The sequence below is a fragment of the Sceloporus occidentalis genome, unplaced genomic scaffold (assembly GCF_023333645.1).
Source record: "Sceloporus occidentalis isolate IW3139 unplaced genomic scaffold, rSceOcc1.0.p SCAF_9, whole genome shotgun sequence".
Taxonomy (NCBI): Eukaryota; Metazoa; Chordata; class Lepidosauria; order Squamata; family Phrynosomatidae; genus Sceloporus; species Sceloporus occidentalis.
Window position 1 is genome coordinate 15,414,430 of NW_028316989.1, and position 23,162 is coordinate 15,437,591.

General features: G+C 43.2%; 1 protein-coding gene across 4 annotated transcripts in view; it reads left to right on the top strand.

The window, feature by feature from the left end:
* The window catches only part of GRIK4 (glutamate ionotropic receptor kainate type subunit 4), a 416,936-nt gene that overhangs the window by 347,011 nt on the left and 46,763 nt on the right, over positions 1-23,162 (top strand). For all 4 annotated transcript variants that reach the window (XM_089537351.1, XM_089537353.1, XM_089537354.1 and 1 more), the window contains 2 exons: positions 10,709-10,816; positions 11,763-11,966. In XM_089537351.1, the coding sequence (XP_089393477.1) occupies positions 10,709-10,816; positions 11,763-11,966 (312 nt within the window). The remainder of the gene's footprint in view (positions 1-10,708; positions 10,817-11,762; positions 11,967-23,162) is intronic.

Consider the following 23,162-nt stretch of genomic DNA (forward strand, 5'->3'; position numbering starts at 1 on the left):
TTAGAGAGTTGCAGCATCTGGACGGATGGAAAAACACAGAACACATCACATTTATGGTACCCCACATCTTTCTCCTACTGCCTTAAGCACTTGCTGCAACAGAGCAGAAGCTAGGGACCAAACCATGTATCACATTGATTATTGTTATTGTTACGTTCCTACAAGTCTTATGGCGACCCTAAGGTGAATCTATCAGAGAGTTTTCTGTGGCTGACAGTATGTGACTCACCCAAGATCACTCACTGGGTTTCTATGACTGAGCTGGTAATCGAACCCTGATCTCTAGAGTTGTAGTCCAATTCTCAAAGCTCTACAACACATTGGCTCTCATCAAATTGATTACTTGCATCTATTTAGCAAGCTCAAATAAGGGCAATGTCTAAAACAGCCTTCTACAACTGGTTCCCTTCCATATATGTTGGACTACACCATCCATCAAGCCACCAGGCCTGCTGCTACAATGCCCATTAGCCAGCTAGCTTGATTTTATTGGCAGGGGATAATGGGAGTTGTGGTCCAGTAGACCGAGAGCACATCCATATGGAGGAGGCTGTACCAATTCAATTGGAAATGCAAGAGGTCAGCTTCTCAGTGCCCTTTGCACAAGATCCAGGCCAGGAATTCTGTCACCACATCTGTACTAGACTCAAGTGCTAATAAAGAGCTGTATGCCTATTGCCTCTCCATAGCTTGGGCAAAAAAAAAAGGGTTTCTCTTTCTTTTTTAAAAAATGCACCGTTAGCAATGACAATGGTCTTCAAAAGTAAATGATAATACCTTTATTTTCCTCCCTGTGTTTGTGGCAGAAGAAGGCACTGTCGTGATGAATGTGCCACGAGCGCAAAGTGAATTTACCTTCATTTCAGGCAGAGCCGGGGCCATTCTCTTGCAAGTCCTCCCATCCATGAATATTCAAGGCTGTCTGCACACAGCATTGCTTGCAGGCTAGGAAGATGGAAGATAGGGGTTTGGTAACTAGAGGGTACAAAGGACACTGCATGTCATCTCTTCTCTGTATCAACGGTAGCTTGGGGATACAAACCCACGAGGCTGCTCCTTCTTGGCAAACCATTAATCAGGCTGGTATTTGTAGGCCTGTGCTTTCAAGGCAGTGTGGAGCTCTATGGAGGGGAGGCGCCACTGACATATCCTGGCAGGGAAGGTTCTTGTAGGTTTTGTTTGCTCAGTTAAAATGCAGGTTTTGTTTCTTCCCCTCCTCCTCTTTTCCCCCAGAAAAAAAACATCAACTTCAGATACAGTTTGCCCCGAGTCTACAGAAGTGAAATGAAGGATATTTTGGGGCTTTGCTGTATGCCAGAAGAACAAGGCTGGCAGGATTGCATTTTTAATAATGAAAGAAAGGCCGTGTTGGGTCATCTAATTTCCATGATAGCCAGGCAGATGTCTCCAGGAAGTCCATAAGCAGGATGTGCAGACAGTAGCTCCCTCCTCATTTTGCTCCCCAGGAGCTGACGTTCAGTGCCATGGTCCTTCTGAACCTGAACCATCATGGCTAGGAATGCACTGAATGCACTGAGTCATAATCTCTTTTTATTTCCTTAGATTGTGGGATTCAAAAGCATGGGGTATACATCTTCTAAATCCATATGCTAAATGGATGACTTATTGAGGCTAGCATCTAGAGGAGCAAAGGGCAATAGAGCTGTTGTGAAACTATAACTTCCTTCACATCTAGGCAGCATAACCAATAACCAACTCAAAGGTCACACGGTTTTCACTTCAGTCAAGGTCACAAAGAACAAGACTGGCGAACCTCTTCAGAATGAAGGTTGTAATCCATTTCAGAGAAATTCTCAGTAGGCTGCATTCCACTGGTGGCTAAGAGCTCACTAGTGTGACGATTGTCCCAGCCAAATCCATTGAGGTCCATAGAAACTCTCTTACCTCAGTTGGGAGACTTGCCTCAATGATGGCTCAGGGTTTGCAGTAGGGAGGAGGATCTGGAGCCAAATACCTTTACAGACCGACATTTCTCTTTCAGTGTCTGTGGACTCATCCTACCACTTTCTGGGGTCACGGCAAAGGAGTTAAGCAAGCTACACTAGCAGAGTGCTCCTTCTTGTTGTTCCAGTTGCTTGCTTGCTTCTTTTCTTACATATATTTCTTGTCTACAGAGAGATTGGGGATGGACAGTTGGGCAGAGTGCAAGATGTACAGCAGTAGGACAGTCATGTCATTGTAGTGATCTGTAGTCCATCCACTATTACCATTAAGTTATGGGCCAGGGGAGATCCAGGTGCCATCCCAGGCTCACCTGTCCACTAACATTTTGAATAATCACTGCAATACATGGCTTATCTCCTTCACCTCCATCGCTGCACTCCTGAATGCCCCATAGTTCTTATTATCTCCCTCCATCACTGTGGACCTCTAGAGAATCCGCATTGCCTCTGGAAACAAGATTTGTCCTCTCCTGGTTTCTCATGTGGCCTTAAGTTTATCTTCCAGTGGTCTGCCCAAAGGTCTTGCTTGCAAGGAAGAATGAATTCATTTTGCATCTGGGGCTTCAAAAGCTGAACAAAGTGACAGGCAGTCCTGCCTTGGACTTCCTCCAAGGTCCCAGTGCAGCCTGAAACAGAGGGGAAAATGAGAAAAATTCCTGGCATTATCTTAGAGCCAGGCTATGCAATACTGATTTCATATCAAATGTACCACCTGTTAAGGATTCTGAAGGCTTCTTCACTTCCAGGAGCAGAAAGCCAGAGGGGATAGAAATCATGTGCATGGGAAAGGAAGATCCACTTGCTGCTTTTTCCTGGCACTGTTTTTCTTCCTTATCTCCCTTCAAAAGGGCATAATAAACATGACACTCAAAGAGATTCATGATCAGATCTCTGGCTGTTTGTTTTTTAAAAATAGCAAACCTAATTGTCACCTCAGAGATTCTCACACCCACTGAGCAAAATGTAAAGCCCAGCAAAACTATGATTTGCCCCATTAGACAAAACATTGCATGGACTTGCTTTATTTTATGGGGCATGCAGCAGCTTGTTGGGTCAAGTAAGAGCATTTCAAGCAGGGAAACGTATGGTTGGAAAGGTTAACATCCCTCCCTCCCCCTGCTGGGATCTCAAATGGATCTCTCCCCAGTCTTTTTGAACTCTTAGGCTGTAACTGCACTGCAAAAATAACCCAGGTTGACACTACTTCAACTGCCATGGCTTAATGCAATGGAATTCTGGGGATTTTAGAGTTGTGGGACATTTAGCCTACTCTGCCAGAGAGCTCTGGTGCTACAACAAACTACAATTCTCAGAATCCCATAGCCCTGAGCTGTGGCAGTTAAAGTGGTGTCAAACTGCATTATTTCTGCAGTGCGGGTGCAACCATAGTGGCCAATATTCCCTAGGCGTTTGGAGGGAGAAGAGCATGGAAAACCAATGGAAAGGGGGAGTTGTGACTTTCCCCCTCCCTCCTCTCTCTAAGGATGTAAACATTGGTTAACTTTGTCCTCATAGGAAAGAATAATTTAATCCATTTTCTCTTTGCTGTGAGAGTGTCCTTGAAAATTGCAATTTTTGAAGATAGTACAGACGTTTGGCACTTCAACGCAAACAAAATATTGTGCAGAAACCAACATTATCTGAACAGCGAATCATGTTTTCTTCACAGCCCATGCAGATTTCCCCCTCCATTGCAGAATAAGTCCTGAACGTTGGAATTCCCATTGCACAAGAGTGTCTTCACTGTAGTTTCCTTTCATTCAAGAAGTTCCTTTTTCAGCCGTTGCAAATACTCTTGTGGATATTCTTTCCATTCCTAGTTTTATCCGCTACGGTATTCTCTGCTGGTGTGGGAGCTTCCAATGTTTTTTCTGGCAGAAAAAGGAGCAAATCACATGGTGCGTGTGACAGTCCCATTTGCCCTTCATTCCCACCATCAGAAAGAAAAGATACGGTGCTTGGGTGTTCTCTGAAAGATCCAGCTTCAGAGACCAAGGATGGTGGGAGTCGATTAGTGTCATTACCAGGCTATTTAGAAGGTCACCTCTGAGTCAGAGTAAGCACAGTTTGAAGTGCAATAACCTTGGCATGCTGAAATGTTGAACTTCCACACTATTCTACAAAGCAAGGGTCACGCCAGCTTTGCTGTCAGAAGAGGCAACAGCAGCAGTAGCCAATTAATTTCACCAGGGAAAGAATAAATTACAGACTTTGCGGAGGGTTGTCAGAATTAAAGCTAATCTGTTATTAAAGGACTGGAGAAGATTTGAGGTCCAGGGAAAGGGGGAGATGGGGAAGATGAATAGGACCCAATTATTACAATCAAAGAAAGGATGCAGGTGGTAGGAAGTTGGATGCTGCTTTGCAGAAGTCTCTACACAATAGTCAGATCCATGGGTGGTTTTCAGCTGGACACTCTTGGGTGGCTTTTTTCATCTTTAACAGAAGAACTGTAACACTGGTCTTCCTAACAGAAAGCACTTGTCGGGATTATTGAAAGGTTGCTAGGGCAAACATGATCAATGCTCAGGAAAGTTAACTTTTCTGGACTACATTTCCCAGAATACCCCAGTCAATATGCTGGAATTTGTAGTTGACATGTTCAACTTCCCTAGACACTTATACAGTGGGCTATACTTGCATCCCACCTTCCTAAAAGAACTGTAGGTGGTCCACTTTTATTTCCTTTGAGCAATTTGCATCTTACTACCATGATAAAGTTTTACTGGTATCTTATCATTTTCATCCTTAAAAAGGCCATAAAACACAGGGAAAGGGGATAAGTATTTATTTAAAAAGTGTAGAACAGTCAACAAAACAGCACAAGGAAAGAGAGAGAGAGATAAAAGAAAGCCACTAAATCTATGACAGGAACTTACTTAAAAGGTAGCTTGATGTTGTTTATTAAATGGCTAGGCCCAAAGGAAGGCTAATGCTAAAATTGAGAGAAAAGTTATGACTTATTTATTTATGAATGGTAAAAAATGCCCAAAATTGTTCCCTTGACTCACGTCCCCAAAAATCATTCATTTATTTATCTAGTTTATATCTTGCCTTTCTCCCAAAAATGGGAATTCAAGGTGGCTTACAGTAATCCAACAAAGATGCTGCTAAAACATTGATTTACCAAAGTTGAAAAGGAATTAAACATGGGTATTATGAAAAACATGCTTTCAAATGGTTATAAAAATTTTAAAACATATTGAAAACATAATTTCAATAAAAGATTTAAAAAAGAACAGCATGCCCCTCCCATGCACACACACACATACGCAAGCACTACAGCTTCATAATTAAAATTAGAATTGAAAATGGAAAAGTTTGTCCAAATAAAAACATCTTCACTTGTCGGCAGAAAGAAAGCAGAGAAGGGGCTAACCAGTCCTCCCATGGAAGTGAGTTTCACAGTCTGGGAGCAGCCACAGAGAAGGTTGCCTCTTTGCCCATGATGGCATTCAGCCTACCTGTGCCACTTCCCTCAGTACTGGTACCCATCACTGTTCTTGTTGTGTAACTTCAAGTCATTTCCGACTTATGGAGACCCTAAAGTCAAACTAGTGTGGGGTTTTCTGAGGCTGAGAGTGTCAAGGTGCACAGACCGGTGATAAAGGCCAGCCTGGGGACTGAGTGGGGGCATGGTGCCCACACAACGCATGCCCTGATTCTACTCCCATGTCAGTGTGACACCATGCACTGCACCACATGGTGGGGCGGTGGCACGGCACTCCTCTGGCACTGTGTCCAGATGATGCAGCACCAAAGGAACGCCAGAAAGCCACAGCACCGGTGGCTATGGCACCATTTCCGAGGCGCAGAAAGGAGCTTTTTTTTTTGCAGCTCCTTTTTGTGCCACAGAAAGGCCAGATTGGAGCCACAGCATGTAGTTGCTGTGGTACCAAATCAGTGCTAAAAGGAGCAGCTGCAGGTCACCCATTAGGGATGGTCTGTTTAGCCCTTGTGACTCACCCAAGGTCACTAGCAGGTTTCCATGGGCAAGCAGGGAATCGAACCCTATCTCCAGAGTCCTACACTCAAACTACTACACCACATTGGCTCTCATTATATACCCTCCTTATATCTTCTCAAACAACACTACAGTGTTGACTTCTCAAGGGGAAGAATTACAGTCACCATAATGACATACCCTCATTTTCTGAGGAAAACACTGATAGCTACTACCAATCCTCAGGAGCACCATTTCCAGCACGGATGTAATTGTTTGGCTTTCCCGTCTTTTAAGTCATCAAGATGGTTGTGCACAATCTGCCTCCTGTGGATGAAGCTGCACATTTGCGGCAATGGTTTTTGCTCAATGATAACTATTCTGGGTGTGCAGCCTAAAGGAGAGGTTCTAAAGCCAGGGCAATACCAATGAGAAGAAGTTCTTGCCTCTGGGTACCAGGTCCATCTACCTAATCTTTAACAGAAGGTGACATAGCCAAGTCTCAACAGATTGAGGGAATGGGCAGATTCGTGTGGAAGTGAGAAGTCCTTGTGCCCAAGTTCCAGGCTACACAGAGCTTTTATATAGTATAGTGTCTGGATCGAGGGAAGTTATAGTACCACTGTATTCTGCTTTGGTCAGAACTCACCTGGTTTACTGTGGCTAGTTCTGGTCACCAAATTTGAAGAAGGATGTGGACAAGCTAGACCATGTCCAGAGAAGGGTAACCAAAATGGTCAAAGGTCTAGATACCATCAAGCCCTGTGAGGAGTGGCTTAGAGAGCTGGGCATGTTTAGTCTGGTGAAGAGATGGTTAAGGGGTGACAGGATAGCCATGTTTAAATGGGATGTCATATTGAAGGGATGTCAACATTAGGAAGAACTTCATGATAGTAAGAGCTGTTCAACAGTGGAATATGGTGCCTTGGAGGGTGCTGGAGTCTCCTTTTTTGGAGGTTTTGAAAGAAAGCCTGGATGGCCATCTATTAGGAGTGCTTGAACTGTGTATCCTTGCTCGGCAGAATGGGGTTGAACTGGGTGGCCCTTGTGGTCTCTTCCAGCTCTATGATTCTATGATCCTCTAAAGCAGTGGTTCTCAACCTTTGGCCCTCTAGAGTTTTGAGACTTTAACTCCCAGAATTCCAGAACAATGAGCATACTGACTGGGACTTCTGGGAACTGAAGTCCAAAACATCTGGAGGCCTAAAAGGTTGAGAACCACTGGTTTAGAGAAAGAAATGAAAAGGAAATCATGCGGTCTACAGCTACAGCTGAAGACAGATTCTTTTTGACTCTATCTGAAAACTTTGCTCCAGTGTAGTTAACACTAATCTAGTTACAGTAGACCACACTCTTATTACGTGCTCACTTAAACTGGTTTAGATTGCACTTAAACTGATTATCGCATTAAACTGAAGTGGGATTCAAGTGGCATTTGAGTCGGGAGAGATGTACCAGCAAAACCACACTGATTTTCAGTAGGCAGAGTGCACACACTTTTCTTCTGGCACTGGTAGAGGTCACATCCAGTTCCTGCCCTTTCTTTCATTATCACTCAAGCAGTTGTGATCACAAGGTGAATCTTGTCTCCATCTGACAGGGGCTACCCATCCCTTCCTCATTTCATAAGGGATTTGTAGGATTTAATGCACCGGCATGATCTAAGACAATTGCTTCAGGGATTTTTTTTTAGACGTCGTTTTTATTAAGAATGTTCTACATACACTAAAAGTTCTGAATAATTAAATAAAACATAAGCAAGAAAGAAGGGAAACAAAAAAAAAAGGAAAATATAGAAAGAAATGAAAAAGTAGTATACAAAATAGTAATAATAGAAAAGATGGCTTCCAACTTTCTTTTCCACAGTCATATGTGTGTGTGTGTGTGGATTTTGGATTCTTTGGGATTTTGGAATACCTGTATTTGCATAAACATGCATAATGAGATATCTTGGAGATAGGACCTTAGTCAAAACATTAAATTCATGAATGGTTCATATACATCTTATACACATAGCCTGCAGGTAATTTTATACAATATTTTTTTAAAATTATTTTGTTCATGAAACAAAGTTTATGTACGTTGAACAATCAGAAAGCAAAGATGTCACTGTCTCAGCTACCTGTGAAGTATAGTGCTGGAGAAAAGATCTTGGGAATCCATGGACTGCTAAAAAGACAAATAGATGTTCCTAAAACAAATCCTGAACTCTTCCTAGAAGCCAAGGTGACTAAACTGAGGCTGTCATGCTTTGGATATATCATGAGAAGACATGATTCACCAGAAAAGACAATAATGCATGGTAAGGCAAAAGGCAGTAGGGAAAAAAAGACCACATTCCAGATGGATAGACTCCATCACAGAAGCTATGGTTGACCTGAGTCTGCATGACCTGAGCAGAGTGGTTGTTGATAGGGTGACTTGGAGGTCTCTCATTCATGGGATCACCATAAACTGAAGTCAACCTGACAATAATTAACAATAGCAAAGGAGTCTGTGGATTATGGGAATTCTATCCCTCTTTGCATTGTGCCTGAATCAGGGAGTGGCCCACAAAGATTGCACCAGGACTGCAATATATTCTTGCAAAATGCAAGCAGAATTTACTGGCATTTCCACATGTGAGTTCAGGCAGGATATGCCTAAATGTGTATGAAAAAGAAGACACTTGTTAACAAGAACACCCATGTACGTTGTTGTTTTTATAGTGTCAAAAGCTTTTCTGTACAATATAGTGTAGTAACTCTTAATGCAGGGGTAGGAAACATGTGACCCCCTGAATATTGTTGGGCTGCAAGACCCAGCATACTCACCATAGGCTATATTGGTTAGTACAGCGCATCTGCCCCATACATGGACTTGCCATTTCCAGCTTTAAGCTCACACGGACAGCAAGCCCTGGGTGTTATAGTGGCGCATGCGCTGCACCACACGCAGGAGCACACAGCCATTAAAACAAACAGGACTTGAGGTCCTGCGGCTTTTGCAATATGTGGAGGGGGATGGATTCCCCATGTATACAGAGGGTCTATTGTATTTTTGGGATTCACTGCCCAACAATATCTAGAGAGTTACAAAGTTCCCACACCTGCTTCACAATGATTCTGTAAGGTAACTCAGTATGATTTCCCCATAAATCACAGATGGGGAGTGCTACAGCTGAGAAAAGGGTGGTATGATTAATCCAGTTTCAAGATCTGAAGCAGGGACTTTCTCCTTTTGTTGGTTATGATCCTACATCTGGAGATGAGATGCTTATTTTCCTGATCAAGTAAATCTTGCCTTATACTCCCAGGTTCTTAGACAAATGTTGAATAGTAGTAATTTCAAAGTGATGCTGTTGTAATGCAGTTCCTAAGAGACAGAGTGGCAAACACAGAAGTCCCTGGTTCAAATGTAGCTTCTGTCATGACTTGACTCAGTGCCCTTAGGTAAGTCACAATTAACTTCAGTTCCCCCATCCGCATCCTTAGTATGAGGAAATAACAATATTGAACTTGCAGGATTGTCGTAAGAATTACAAGTTGATAATGCAGATGTAGCACTTTAAACTTCTGAAACTACGTAAAGGTTAAGCATCAGCATTATTACTAAACCTGAGCAGCTGTTTCATTCAAATCTGATGCCTTAGAAGACCTTAGATGTGAGCTTCCTTAGGAGCTCCGTCTTAATAAAATTAATGTCACTCACAGCCATCGGCAAAGCTCACAAAAGACCTGAACGAAATTCAGAGGGCTTTGTTTTTGTTCATGCAGATTCACCTCCACAGCAGTGTATCTGAATTAACTATGGCACTGTTTCTTAAACCAAGAGGGACAATGTCTGAGGTGAGAAATAAAGCAAGGTCAGCTTTAATGAGGGACAGAATCAAATTGGAAGCCACTCTCTCCGGTTTTAAAACATCATGGGATCACTAGCAACACAGTGCTTCAGATACTTTCTCCTTGGTTTTGTGATCATTCTGGTGCAGGAAGGGGAAAGACAGAGGCCCTCCCAATTTGTCAGGAAGGATTTATGGCTCCAATCCCCTGGCACTGGAGAGTGTAAATTAGGTTTAATAAGAATAGCATGTGAGTTTAGAGAGGGCAGACTAGACTCTGTGTTCGATTGCTGGAGATGATTACCTTGAATGGTGTCATTTGCAAAGGGTTAATTGATCTCCAGGCAGTAGCCACAGAAGAGAAGAGATCAAGGTCATCTGTGGATGAACCTGTCAATGAGGAGTGTGCTTTAGCTCTGGAACATCTTACAAAGTTGCAGCAGAACAGCAGAAGGCTTGGAAATACATTTGCTTCCATACCAAGAAACCATGCCAACCAGAGCTTGAGAAAGTTATCTTTCTATTACAACTCCCAGACTCCCCAGCCAGCACATCTACTGGTTAGGTAGGTTGGGGAATTATGTGAGTTGTAGCTGAAAATAACTTTACCAAGCACTGCTTGCTACAAACTCGTCCTCGACACTTCCCTCTGATGCCATCTGCCTTCTAGACACTACTGGGTATCCCACTGATAGGGTTGTTAAGCATTAGTTTCTCCTACTGTGCATCTCTTGGAACCAGGCCTGCAACGGGACTACATTTTCGTATTAAGATTCTGGCTGACTCTGCCAAAGTCAAGTGGCAGTTGATTTCTCAGCCTGACATAATGTTGGTAGGGTGTACCATAAAGCTAATGGAGCATTGGCAACCGCATTTTGCAGGGCTGGCCCAATTGTTGCCAGTCAGCGCAGCCATATGGCAGAAAGAGACAGCAATTCACGCTGCAAATGTCATGGTTCTACTCTTTCTTTCTCTTTGCAGATCGGTCACTGGCATGTTACCAAAGGCCTTACCATGGATGAGCAGATCTTCTCTTCCAATATATCAGAGAGCCTTTTCAACACCACGCTCATTGTCACCACCATCCTGGTAAGCATGGAGGGTCATGTCAATGTCCTCTTCTGGCCTGGCATTTTGGAGCCGGCCTTTAGATATTAGCCTTTGCCAGTGAGGGCCAGCAGCTTCTGAGGCTGCCTCTGCACTGCAGAAATAATCCACAATTGATTATTATCTGGTGTTTAATCTTTTTTATAGGTTGATCACTGTTTTTATTTATACTGTTGGAATCCACTTTGATTCCTTTGTGAAAATGCGGAATACAAATTATTATTATTATTATTATTATTATTATTATTATTATCTCACTTACCTGCCCTTCACACCACGTCCTCAGTTTCCACTGTTGCTAGCAGCTATTTCACCTTCTCGGAGTGCATCTGCACTGTAGAAACAATGCACTTTGACACCCCTTTAACGGCCATGGCTCCATTCTACACAATCCTGGGATTTGTAGTTTTGTGAGGCACCAGCACCCTTTGGCAGAGAAGGCTGAAGACCATGTAAAACTACAAATCTTGGGATTCCATAGGATGGAGCTACAGCATTTAAAGACTGCATTGTTTCTGCCGTGTAGATGCACCCTCAATCTGACTTTATGCTGTGTTCCACAGCAATAACTCCACTACGACCTTCCCATCTCCTCCCATTTCAGACAGAGAAAGTAATCTGAACAGCCCATGAAATGTCATTTTCCATTATGAGTGCCATTTAAACACAATGAGATAGTTCTCGGTCCACCAAACATGATCCTGGCTTGCCAGTTTGGATCCAGCTTGCCCTTTACTGAAACCAGTATTAACATGAAAGGGAGGAAAGGGTCTGGAGAATCTTTTCCCAGAGATTGATTCCCCTTCGTAGTGGATCCCCATGTGTCCATTGCATTGCCTGTCCCCCTGCTTTCCGATTTGTGCTAAATCTAGTGCTGTTGTGACTCCATGACTAAGATGGGAATGACAGCTGCCCAGTTTCGATGCAGGAAAACCCCTACTTAATGCTGAAGGGCAACCATCAAGAACTGGAAGGGAACGACCGCTATGAAGGCTTCTGCGTGGACATGCTGAAGGAGCTGGCAGAGATCCTGCATTTCAACTACAAGATCCATTTAGTTGGCGACGGAGTGTATGGAGTTCCTGAGGCTAATGGGACCTGGACTGGCATGGTGGGAGAGCTGATCGCACGGGTGAGTGAATTGGTGTTAAAGACTGCAACATACATGCAAAACCTTGGAGACATTCCTTTTTAGGACTGCAGTTCCCAAAATCCTCAGGAAGCATGGCTAATATCTTGGCTGGCTGGGGGATTGGGGGAGTTTGTAGTCCCAAATGTAACTGGGGGAGAATCACATGGTGTAATTTTTCCCGAATGGTATAATTTTAAGGCTGCAAGTGGGGTGATCTCTCCTATTTGAAAGCTTTCTCTGGAAATATCTATATATAAATTTTAAAACTCTTCATTCCACTTCATACCAAAGGCAATGTCATGTTAGAGTGAAGAGCTCTAGATTTGCCTCCTCAGTCATTCTGGCTTTCTTTGTGCAGTGAGTTATTTTGCAAGAGGGGAGCATTCAAACGTGAAATCTTCCATCTGCACCATGAAAATGGATACTTGCTTTTTATGCTTGTGGTTTATTGCTAATTTTGTGATGTGTTTGATATGTTTCATTGTTGTTGGTTGGTTTTGTTAGCTGCTGTTGATATGTCATTGATAGAAAGGCAGACCAAAAAAGTATATCTTGTTTAATGATGGTAACAACAACACTATCATATGACCTGCTGGCAGTGTTTTACTTCTAAGAGAGAAATGGAGGAGAAACCAAAAACACCTCTCCTTTTTTTCTCTCTCCTTTATTAAAGAGGAGTATGTATCTTGATTCCTGAGATATATAAGTAGCTCTTGTTAAGCTCTTACCAGAATAGGGACTATTTTATAATAATAATAATAATAATAATAATAATAATAATAATAAGTTTTATTTATAGACCGCTATTCCGTGTTGATCATAGTGGTGTACAGTAAAAATTGCAATGACAAATACAAAATACAGGATAAAAATTGCAATACATAAATAAAACTTATAACAACATTCCAAAAATACACATTAAAACCATACATCAAAACCAGGCCAGCTGATACACTCGATAATGTTGTACATATAGGGGGGGAGTCCCAATATCAAGGGACATCGGGGAAGGCTTGCCGAAACAGGAAGGTCTTAAGTCTCTTTTTGAAGAGGTCTAGGGAGGTGGCGGTGCGGAGTTCCTCAGGAAGGGTGTTCCAGATCCCAGGGGCCGAGATGGAAAAGGCCCTTTGTGAGGTTGACACATATCTCGTTGTTGGGATCCTCAACAAACTCTTCCCAGATGACCTGAGTGTGCGGGGCGGATTATATGGGGAGAGGCGGTCCTCCAAGTACCCTGGGCCCAAGCCATTTAAGGCTTTATAGGTTATAACCAGCACCTTGTATTGTGCTCGGAAGCGAACAGGCAGCCAATGGAGATCATACAGAGTCGGCGTTATATGGTCGGCCCTGGAATGTCCAGTGACCAACCTAGCTGCCATATTCTGCACTAGATGAAGCTTCCGGGTTTGGTACAAGGGTTGCCCCATGTAGAGCGCATTACAGAAATCCAACCGAGAGTTTACCAGGGCATGTACCACTGTTTCAAGGTCCTCTCGGCCTAAGTAGGGTCGCAGCTGGCATATCAGCCGAAGCTGATAGCAGGTGCTTCTGACAATAGGATGTGAAGACTTCTCTTCTGCCAGCAGACAAAGCAAAGAATTATAGTATTACCTTAATATGTCCTTTAAGGATCTTACTAGATCACAAGCTGATCTACATGACGCAGCAACTAAAAATGCCAATACGATTCTAGACAGCATAAATAGGAATATGTGTCTAGATTGAGGGAAGTAATAGTACCACTCTATTCTGATTTGGTCAGACCGCACCTGGAATATTGTGTCCAGTTCTGGACAATTCAAGAGGGATACTGACAAGCTGGAACGTGTCCAGAGGAGGGTGAGCAAAATGGTGAAAGGACTGGAAACCTCTGAGGAGTGGCTTAGGGAGCTGGGTAGGTTTAGCTTGCAGAAAAGAAGGTTAAGAGGTGATGTGATAGCCAGGTTTAAATATTTGAAGGGATCTCATATTGAGGATGGAGCAACCTTGTTTTCTGCTGCTCCAGAGACTAGGGCACAGAACAATGGATTCAAGCTACAGGAAAAGAGATCCCACTTCAACGTTAGGAAGAACTTCATGATAGTCGGAGCTGCTCAACAATGGAAGATGCTGACTTGGAGGGTGGTGGAGTCTCCTTCTTTGGAAGTTTGACAGAAAGCCTGGATGGCCATCTGTCAAGAGTGCTTTGACAGTGTATCCTTGCTTGGCAGAATGATTTGAACTGGATGGCCCTTGTTGTCTATGATTCAATGATCCTCTAGAGAAAGAAATGAAAAGAAAATTGTGTGGGCCACAGCCACAGCTGGAGGCAGATTCCTTTTGACAGTATCTGAAAACATTAGGAAGAACCTCCTCCTGATTGTAAGCGCTGTTTCACAGTGGAACTCACTGCCTCAGAGAGCGGTGGAGTCTCCTTCTTTGGAGTTTTCTAAAGAGAAACTGGATCACCATCTGTGGTCGTGTCTTTCTGCATGGCCAATGGGGTTGGACTGGTTGGCCACTGTGATCTCTTATCTCTTCCAACTCTATGATTCTATTATTCAGACCTTAATTTCATCTATGTTTAAAAGGTAATTGTTGCACTCCTGTATATACTTCTAACACCTTCCCAAGAAACTAGGTGCCTCCTCTGCACACCTCCCTTGCGACCTGGGTCTTCTCATAGCTACAGTTCGATCCTGATCATTAGTTCTGCAGTCATTGGTTTGCTTTCTTGTGGACCAGCTGCCAGGAAGAGAAAGGAAGGCTGTGCTTTCAGGTTCACCTTCATCTTCACAGCCTAACTCTATGAAGATGAGCTGCTGAGGAACATTAGCAGAGGAGAGTCATTGTCTGTTTCATTTAAGAAATGTAGTAGAGGCAGCCATGTTGGCCGTAAAGCAAAAAATCAGCATTCTTTTCTGAGGGTTTCACATCTCTAACACCAAGTAAAGCAACTTGGTCTTGCTTCAGTTGAGAGATTTTGCCTTAAAGTTATTTCAACCCCTGAGAGTACAGAGACCTGCCCAAGAGGCTCAGGATGGTGCCACACTGCAGACTTAATGCAGTTTGACAGTGGTTTAACAGTCATGGTTCCCTCCTGCGATATGTAGTTTGTTGTGGCACCAGAGCTCTCTGTTAGATAAGGCTAAATAGCTCACAAAACTACAAATCCCAACATCCTATAGCATTGAGCTATAGCAGCTAAACCGGTGTCAAACTGCATGGATTCTGCAGTGTAGATGCAACTTAGCTTCAAACTGGATAGATGCTAATACAGTTCTCTGAAGGGTTTGCTTTGTAATTTCAAGTGAAGGAGCCAAAGGGCCTCTGCTTTATTATCATTGTTCCTACTCACAGTGGGTACCTCACTCTTCATCTGCACTCATCTCCCATAGCATCGAAAGCGGAATGAAGATGCTGCAAAACACCATCACAACATCATCACTTCATTTGCCATTTGATGTTTTACCATCTCAGCCTGATAAAGAAACCTGTGAAAATTTTTAAAGCTTGCATGATGTCTTTGATGCCTTTTGGTTGGCGCAATAAAGGTATTATGATGAGATGGATTCTGAATATTTTTAACCACTGTTTGTGGGCTTCTCAAAGGCTGCTGGCTGAGCCAAGGATCAGCGAGAGAATGGACTAGGTAGACCTTTCTTCTGGTCCTTATCAGCCAGCATTGTGTGGTGGTTTGAGTGTTGGACTATGACTCTGGAGATTGGGGTTTGATTCACAGCCTAGCCATGTAACCCACTGAGTGACTTGGGCAAGAGACATGCTCTCAACCTCATGGGAAGGCAATGGCAAGCCTCCTCTGAACAACTCTTTCAATGAAAACCCCATGATAGGTTCACTTTAGGGTTGCCATACATCTGAAATGACTTCAAGGAACGGAACAGCAGCAGCATCTTCTGGCGGTACTGAGATGGTGCTGGAGGGAGAAGAAGAGTTGGCTGGCTATCCCTGCTCCCCGGCCAGGTGACATGAAAGGGAACCGGACTCTACAGAAGCCCTCTTTTATAAAAGCCAGCTGGTACTTCATCCTTCTGTTGTTGCTATTCGTTGCTGGAATATTTTCTCTTGCCTTGGGCTGTCAGTTTAGATTTTTATATAGATAAACAGGTTTCCAGCCTTGCTTCAAGGAAGTGAGGAGGAACAGTCATAAGAGAGGAATGTGTGATGTCTTCAAACAAAACAGGGAAGAAAGAAGAGCTAGGAGGAAAGCGCTGTCAAGTAGTAGCAGTGGATTTCTATGGAGATAAGTGTATTCACCTTAGCTTTTCATGGCAACAAATTATTTACCCATCGTCTGTTACATAAAGATGTGATAGCGGGGGGATGAGGGGAAGAAAGAAAGGTAAATCTTGACCTGAAAAATAGAGGAGGCGGATAATGTTGAACCCCACAGCAATTATGCTTGGAATGCTTCTGTGCAGTCAAAATTGCTCCGAGGATTGAATTTATGTATTTCAAATTCACCGTGTGATACAACAGTTAATGGGAAGAATACAACAACATGCTGTAGCATGTCGGGAGTTCATTGAAGAACTCAACTGTTGACCATGGGAAGCCTAGAAGCTCCCAAACAAAGCATGATCATAGAGGTTTTCTCGTATTGGCCATCCCTACTGGCTTTATAAGAAAAAAAAAACAGTTTCAGTTTGGACTCAGATTCCCAGAATCCTCCAGTCCGTATGGTGTTCTTGTTGGGGAACTCTGGTAATTGTAGTCCAAATGACTTCTCCATGGTTCTGCTGGATATGGAGGGACCATTTTTACCCTCTTTACAGTCAAAATGGTTTTCAGAGCCATAGTTTTCCATAGGTTTTCCAGGCTGTGTGGCCCCGTTCTGGAACAATTTATTTCTGCTGTTTGACCTGCATCTGTGGTTGGCATCTTCAGAGGGTGGTGGCATGGAAGCCACCCTCTGAATATGCCAGCCACGGATGCAGACAAAATGTCAGGAATAGATTCTTCCAGAACGCAGCCACATACCCCGGGAAAGCCACAGAAAGCCATGGGTGCTGGCCATGAAAGCCTTCGACTTCATGTTTTCAGAGCCCCTTGCAAAGGTCAGCAGTGGGTCACTCCTTGGCTTTAGGCCTATAGTCTAGAAGACATAGCACAAAAGGAAGGGGAATTGGGAAGGAGGAAAGGAGGCTCTGTGTGTATGAGTGTGTTTCTAATTTGCTACACTTGCTTTTTAAAAAATTCCAATTATATTCAATATACATATGTAGTTGATGCTTAGTATATCATGCTTATTGACATCTCTAGAGACTGTCCCAGATCTCCAGTTTTGACCCCAAAATCTCAGGGCCTGAAATGGTCCCGAACTGGCAATCCTAGTACCCACCCAATGAACAGGAGTACATTCCAGAAACTAAACCCACTAGGCAGGTTTTGTGTAGAAGGACAAGTGACCAACTGACCAGTGGCTTCTTCCTGTGTCCTTTCGCAGGATTTGCTGGGAAATTGTGGCCAATGACAAATGAACAAATAAAACTAGCTGTTCTTCATTGCAGGTCAATAGTGAAGAGGGTCACACACAGAGCACTGAATTGTCCTGCCATTATGAAAAGTAGAGATGGTTCATTTTTCTATTGGCTCTGATAACCAACAGGACACAATTGCCCACTCTTTTAAGATTCACTGTAGTTATATTCTTTGTGACCAGGGCTTAGCTGTTTTTTTCAATTTGCATTTTTTCCACTTCCGTTTCCTGCACCCCTAAACCCAGCAAATGTGGAGAGCCCAGTGTACTGAAAAATTTGCAGTCAAGTATATCTTTGGATTTTGCTTATGATCCTTAGAGGAATTATGTTAAGTGTGAGCTATGGACAGTCTCCTTTGGCATCCTTCCATTGACAACCAACCAAATGTCTACAGAAAAGCCAGGTTCATAGCTTTTGTCTATGAACCTGATGGAGAGGTTGGGCCAACATTATAAAACCCAGAAACCAGCAGCAACCAGTGGAAGATAACATTGGGCCTTCTAGTGTTTCATTGTTAGCTTTGGACCTAGACAAGGGAGCCAATGAGGGGCACAAAAGTGAGGTGGCCTGAAGAAAACCCCACATCCCAGCAAGTTGTCAATGATTCCCAGTTGCCCACAGTGTAGGAAAGGACATCTCAGCAAATCCAAAGCCATGTTCCCAGTAATGTTGGAGCTTTGCTGCTTATTAGTATTGCAGGAGCAACACCTGAGCCTTGGTTTCTTGGAGAATAAGACCTCATCATTCACAAGTGAGTTGTGTGTTTTATTAAATAAACCTTTGCCAAGTCATTTAAAAAAAGAAAGAAAGAAATTGCTTGCTCTGCATGAAATCAGGTTTTCCACCAGAGTTTCTGTATATGCATGCCAGCAGAATCGAAGCATGCTCAGCACCAGTCAGAGCATGAATGGTCAGCTACATACAGAGGTGGGCTGCACAGGGTCCATGGCTGTGCTTTTACAAATACCCCCTTTGTAGGAGTTGAATGGCAAGACATCTTCACCTCTCAGCGGTAGAGACTCTTGGGCATTTTCCCTCCTGCTGTGCTTAGACATTGCAATTTGTTCCTCATGTAAGACTAGTATTATTTTAACAGCATCTACAAAAACATGAACTCTTAGCTCCCTGTACATATGTTATTTTGCCCCTTCTCTGTGCTTTTGGGCTAACCTGGTCTCAGTAGAACTGTCAGTTCAAAGTTTGTAGTGGCATACAACATTTGTACAAAGGCAGATTCTTGCCCATTTTAGTACAGAGGTTTGAACTGGCTGCTTTTCTCCAAATCTCCTCCAGGAATTCAGGGTAAATGCTGGATGCTTCAGTGAGCAGTGTCCAAGTCCACGGTTCCTTTAGATTGGAGCACCTTCCTTTTGTCCTGTCTTGCCGTGACAAGTAACATAAAGTGGCACAGAAAAAGGTGCTGCGGTGAGCATTGCAAGAACATCATAGTAGGAACTATTGGCCAAGCAGCTCTGCCTTGGCTTGTGCTGTGCCTCAAGACTCCAGGATTCAAAAGAAATCCAGTGGGAAATAAAATCCAGCATTCATGTTAGGATTTTTAATGCCCTCATAACTACAGAACTTTACACAACTTTAAAATGGATGGTGAAAATATTGTTAAAGATTAAAGATTTTCTATCTTCCTGGCTCAGTCATAAATCAAAATGGAGGCTGCAGTTCTCAGAATATCAGATGAAGACTAGGGCTGCATCTGCACTGCAGAAACAATGCAGTTTGGTGCTGCTTTAACAGCCATGGTTCGATGCTATGGAATCCTGGGATTTGTAGTATGTTGTGGCACCAGAGCTCTCTGACAGAGAAAGCTGAACATCTCACAGAACTAAAAATCCACAATTCAATAACACTGAGCCATGGCAACTAAAGCAGTATCAAACTGCATTATTTCTGTTGTGCAAATGTAGCCTAAGACTTGGAAAGGCAGCTAGGAAAGAACTAGATAAGATCATCAAGGACACCATTATATCTCCAAATATGAAAGTCAAGCTTATTCATGTCATTGTGTTTCTGATTTCTGTGTGTTGTTGTGGAAGATGAGTAGTGAGGAAAGCTTACAGGAAGAGAACGCATTTAAACTGTCACCACTTCTTAAAGAGAGTTCAGTTAATATAATATACTTTCAAAAGGAAAAATAAATGAGAGCAAATGAAGCCTGAACTCTTCCTAGCAACCAAGATGACAGAAGTGAGGCTGCTGTACTGCGGACATACCATGACACAACATGACTAAGTGGGGAAAAATAATGCTTCGTAAAGTGGAAGGCAGTGGGAAAAGAGGAAGACCACATTGTAGGTGGATAGACCTGATCAAGGAAGCCAGAGCTCTTGTGTTTGCAAGAACTTGGCAGGACTTCAGTGTGTTGGGTGTCATGGGATAGCCATATGTCAAAAACAACCTGATGGCAGCAACAATACCTTCCAAGCATAAAGAGCACAAAAATGTTTGTTTAAGATATGCAGACATAGTGTAGTGGTTTGAGTGCTGGACCAGCACTAGGTTCAAATCCCTGCTCAGCCGTGGAAACTCACTAGTTAACCTTAGGCAAGTCATAGTCAGTAGCAAGCTAGTGAGAGCTAATGAGGAGTCTGGACTAGGATTTAGGGACACCAGATTGTGAATCCCCACTCAGCCATGGAAATAAGTCACACACTCTCATCCTAACAGAAACACAGTGGTGAAGAGTCTTCTGAAGAAATCTTTTCAAGTAGAGCCAATGACAGCATCACCATAAGTCAGAGTTGATTTGAAGGCATATAACAACAAGATGCACCACACTTCATCCAGTGGTTTCGGAGCATTTTGCAATAATTGCATAGTTAAAATAAAATCCAAATAGAGCAATTGATGAAGGAGCAGATTAGAGCTTCAAGTAAAATATTTTAAAAGGCTAAGTGGAGATAATGGAATCTCACATTTTAAGTTTGAGGCCAAATGAATATTCCTGGCAAGGGCATTCATTAATTGGGATGCCAGGACTGAACTTTCCTTCCTCCCAGTTGACCTCCACGTTCTGAAGAAAGAGGCACTCAGATAAGAGCAATGGAAGAAGATGCTAAAGTCTGGAAGGTTTGAATGAGAATAGATGCTCCCAAACCATCTGGGGGACTTTGCCACATCACAAATACAAGCCTGGGGCTTTAAAGATCCTCCGGGTGAAAATGGAGCCTTCAAAAGCCTCTCTCCTTTTGTAATCCACTGTTTTACAAAGTTCTTCCTTTTCTTTATGCAGTGCTGTTCCAGTGTGGAAGTGCTGATGCATTTGTGACCCTTGCAGAAACCAATTAATTGTCTAAAGTAGAGGACTGGACTAGCAATTTCCTAACATGAATTGCTGCAAAGACCTCCTCCTTTTTAATATTCTGCCTCAGTATTTGACCAAATGACCCTTCAAGGCACTGAATTCCCACAGTGTTCCCTCCATATAGTAGAGGAGACGCCTTCCCTTTCACTGTCACTTGTAGTAGAATGAGCTATTGGTTTAATCAGAAGTGCTGATCATTCTCTTGCAGTGTAACACTCCCTCAGGTCTGGCCAGGAGGAACGCTCTCTAAACACAAGTAGCCCAATCAATCACACTCATGCCTGGGCTTTAAAAAAGAAAAGAAAAGAAAGTAACAAAGAAAGAAAGAAAGAGACAAGACATTTGGGCCTGGTTGCCTCTGATCACATTTCCTTTCCTACCTGGTCTCCTCTATTGTTTCATAATAGCAATGGGGCTGGAGACACTTCCCAGCTGCAAAGCCAGAAGTGGTTAGAATTCAGGATTGTGGAGACTATTTTAATTTTTAAAAAATCAGAAATCGCCAAGACCAGCCAACTGGAGCCTGATGTAAAAGGCATACCCTTAGAAATGGAACTAGAGGATTATTCCTATAGTTTAGATGCCAAAACTGAACAAAGCTGACAGTCTTTCCATATCCACATCCCACCGCCAACACCCTGACTCGGTTGACATTTTTTCCAAGCTAGTTTCTTTTCTGATCTTAAGCAGGAGAGCTGTCACCTGGTGATATTCTTGTCGCCAAGCTAGTAAAATGTGGGCTTGGAGATGCACCTGTGGATCTGTAGCTGGTTGATGGATTGCATCCAAAGACTGTGCATCAAGAGTTCCTCATCAAAGAGGAGGGAATATGTGCTAGTAGATGCAACTGGATCTCTAGCTAGTTGATGGATTGTATCCAAAGATTGTATCCATCATGAATTCCTCATCAGCCAGGAGAGAAGTGACAGATGGGATGCCACAGGCTTTCTCTCTTAGTGCGAGTGTTTCAACATCTTCATAAATAACTGAGATGAAAGCGTAAAGGAGATACTTATCATATTTGCGCATAATGCCAAACTATGAGGGTCAGCCAAAATCTTGACAGGATGTGGCGGGCTGGGCCAAAACTATCAAAATGAAATTTGACCAAGATAAGAAAAATCAGAAGCTCAAATAAAACCTAGCTTGCACATAATTTGGTAGCATTGCTTGCAAAAAGGATGTCGGCACCAACCATGGGCTAACCATGCATCAGCAGTGTGATATGGCAGCTGAAAAGTCTAATCTAATGCTGTGATGCATGAAAAGATTTGGAGTGTCCACATCACGGGAGTATTGATACAGTACTAACATATGTTATCTCACCTGAAGTATTATGCCCTTTTCTGAGTATTACTGTTTAAATAAAATATTGAGATACTGGAACATCTCCAGAGAAGAACCACAGAGGATGGCGAGAGGCATGAGACTATTCTGAGAGAAGAGGTTGAAGGAGCTGAATATGTTTACTTGGCAAGCAGGAAATTAAGAGGCAATATGATAGGGATCTTCAAATACCTGAAGGCCTGTCATACAAATTTGCTTTCTTTTCCTTCCTAGGAGAGGACCTGAATCAACAGTTCAAATGATAAGGGGATTTTGACTAAACTTTAGGAAGAACTTACTGATGATATGGTGCAAAGCATTCACCAGTGGAACAGACTCCTGGAGAAGACCATGGAGTCTCCTTTGTTAGATCTTTCTGAGTAAGAGCCAGACAGATACCGATTGGGGTGCTCTAGTAGTGAATATTGCCATCAGCAGGGACTGGGCTAGGTACCCTTGAAGATCCCTACCCATGCCTATGACTTTGAAATTAACTGTGCTTGTGGACATCCTGCAGATATCTGTTTGGCAGGGGTATCATTAGTGGGGTGCAGGGAGTGTGGACCACACCAGATGACATCTCTTAGAGGAGGGTGAACACCCAGTTGGGCACTAGCTCCCACACTGCCCCCTGGCCAACCCCTTCTGCCAGCCATCAGCTGTGACTGCTGATGAGAGTGAGGTACGTCTGCTACCTGGAATCTCCTATAAGGTTTGGCAGGACTGCAAACTGAATGGGGAAAAGACAGCAACAGTAGATCACCCCCATCAGCAGAAAGGGCTGCCATTTGGATCTGGAGGGTCCACTGGCTGCGTGGGAAAAGTGAATCGCCTCCCTGTCTCACTCACCCAGCAACCATGTCAGACCCAGAAAAGGGTACCAGGTGGCAGGAGCAGCCCACCTCATCATGGCAGAGACTGGTGGAGGGGGACACCTAGGGATGACAGCATGAGTTAACCCACTTGGAGGACACCAACCCTAGTGACTCCATTGCTGTTTGGCCAAGAGTTTGAGGCTATAATTTCCAAAGTCCTCAGCCAGTATGGGCAGGCCAAGCAAGTCATGGAATC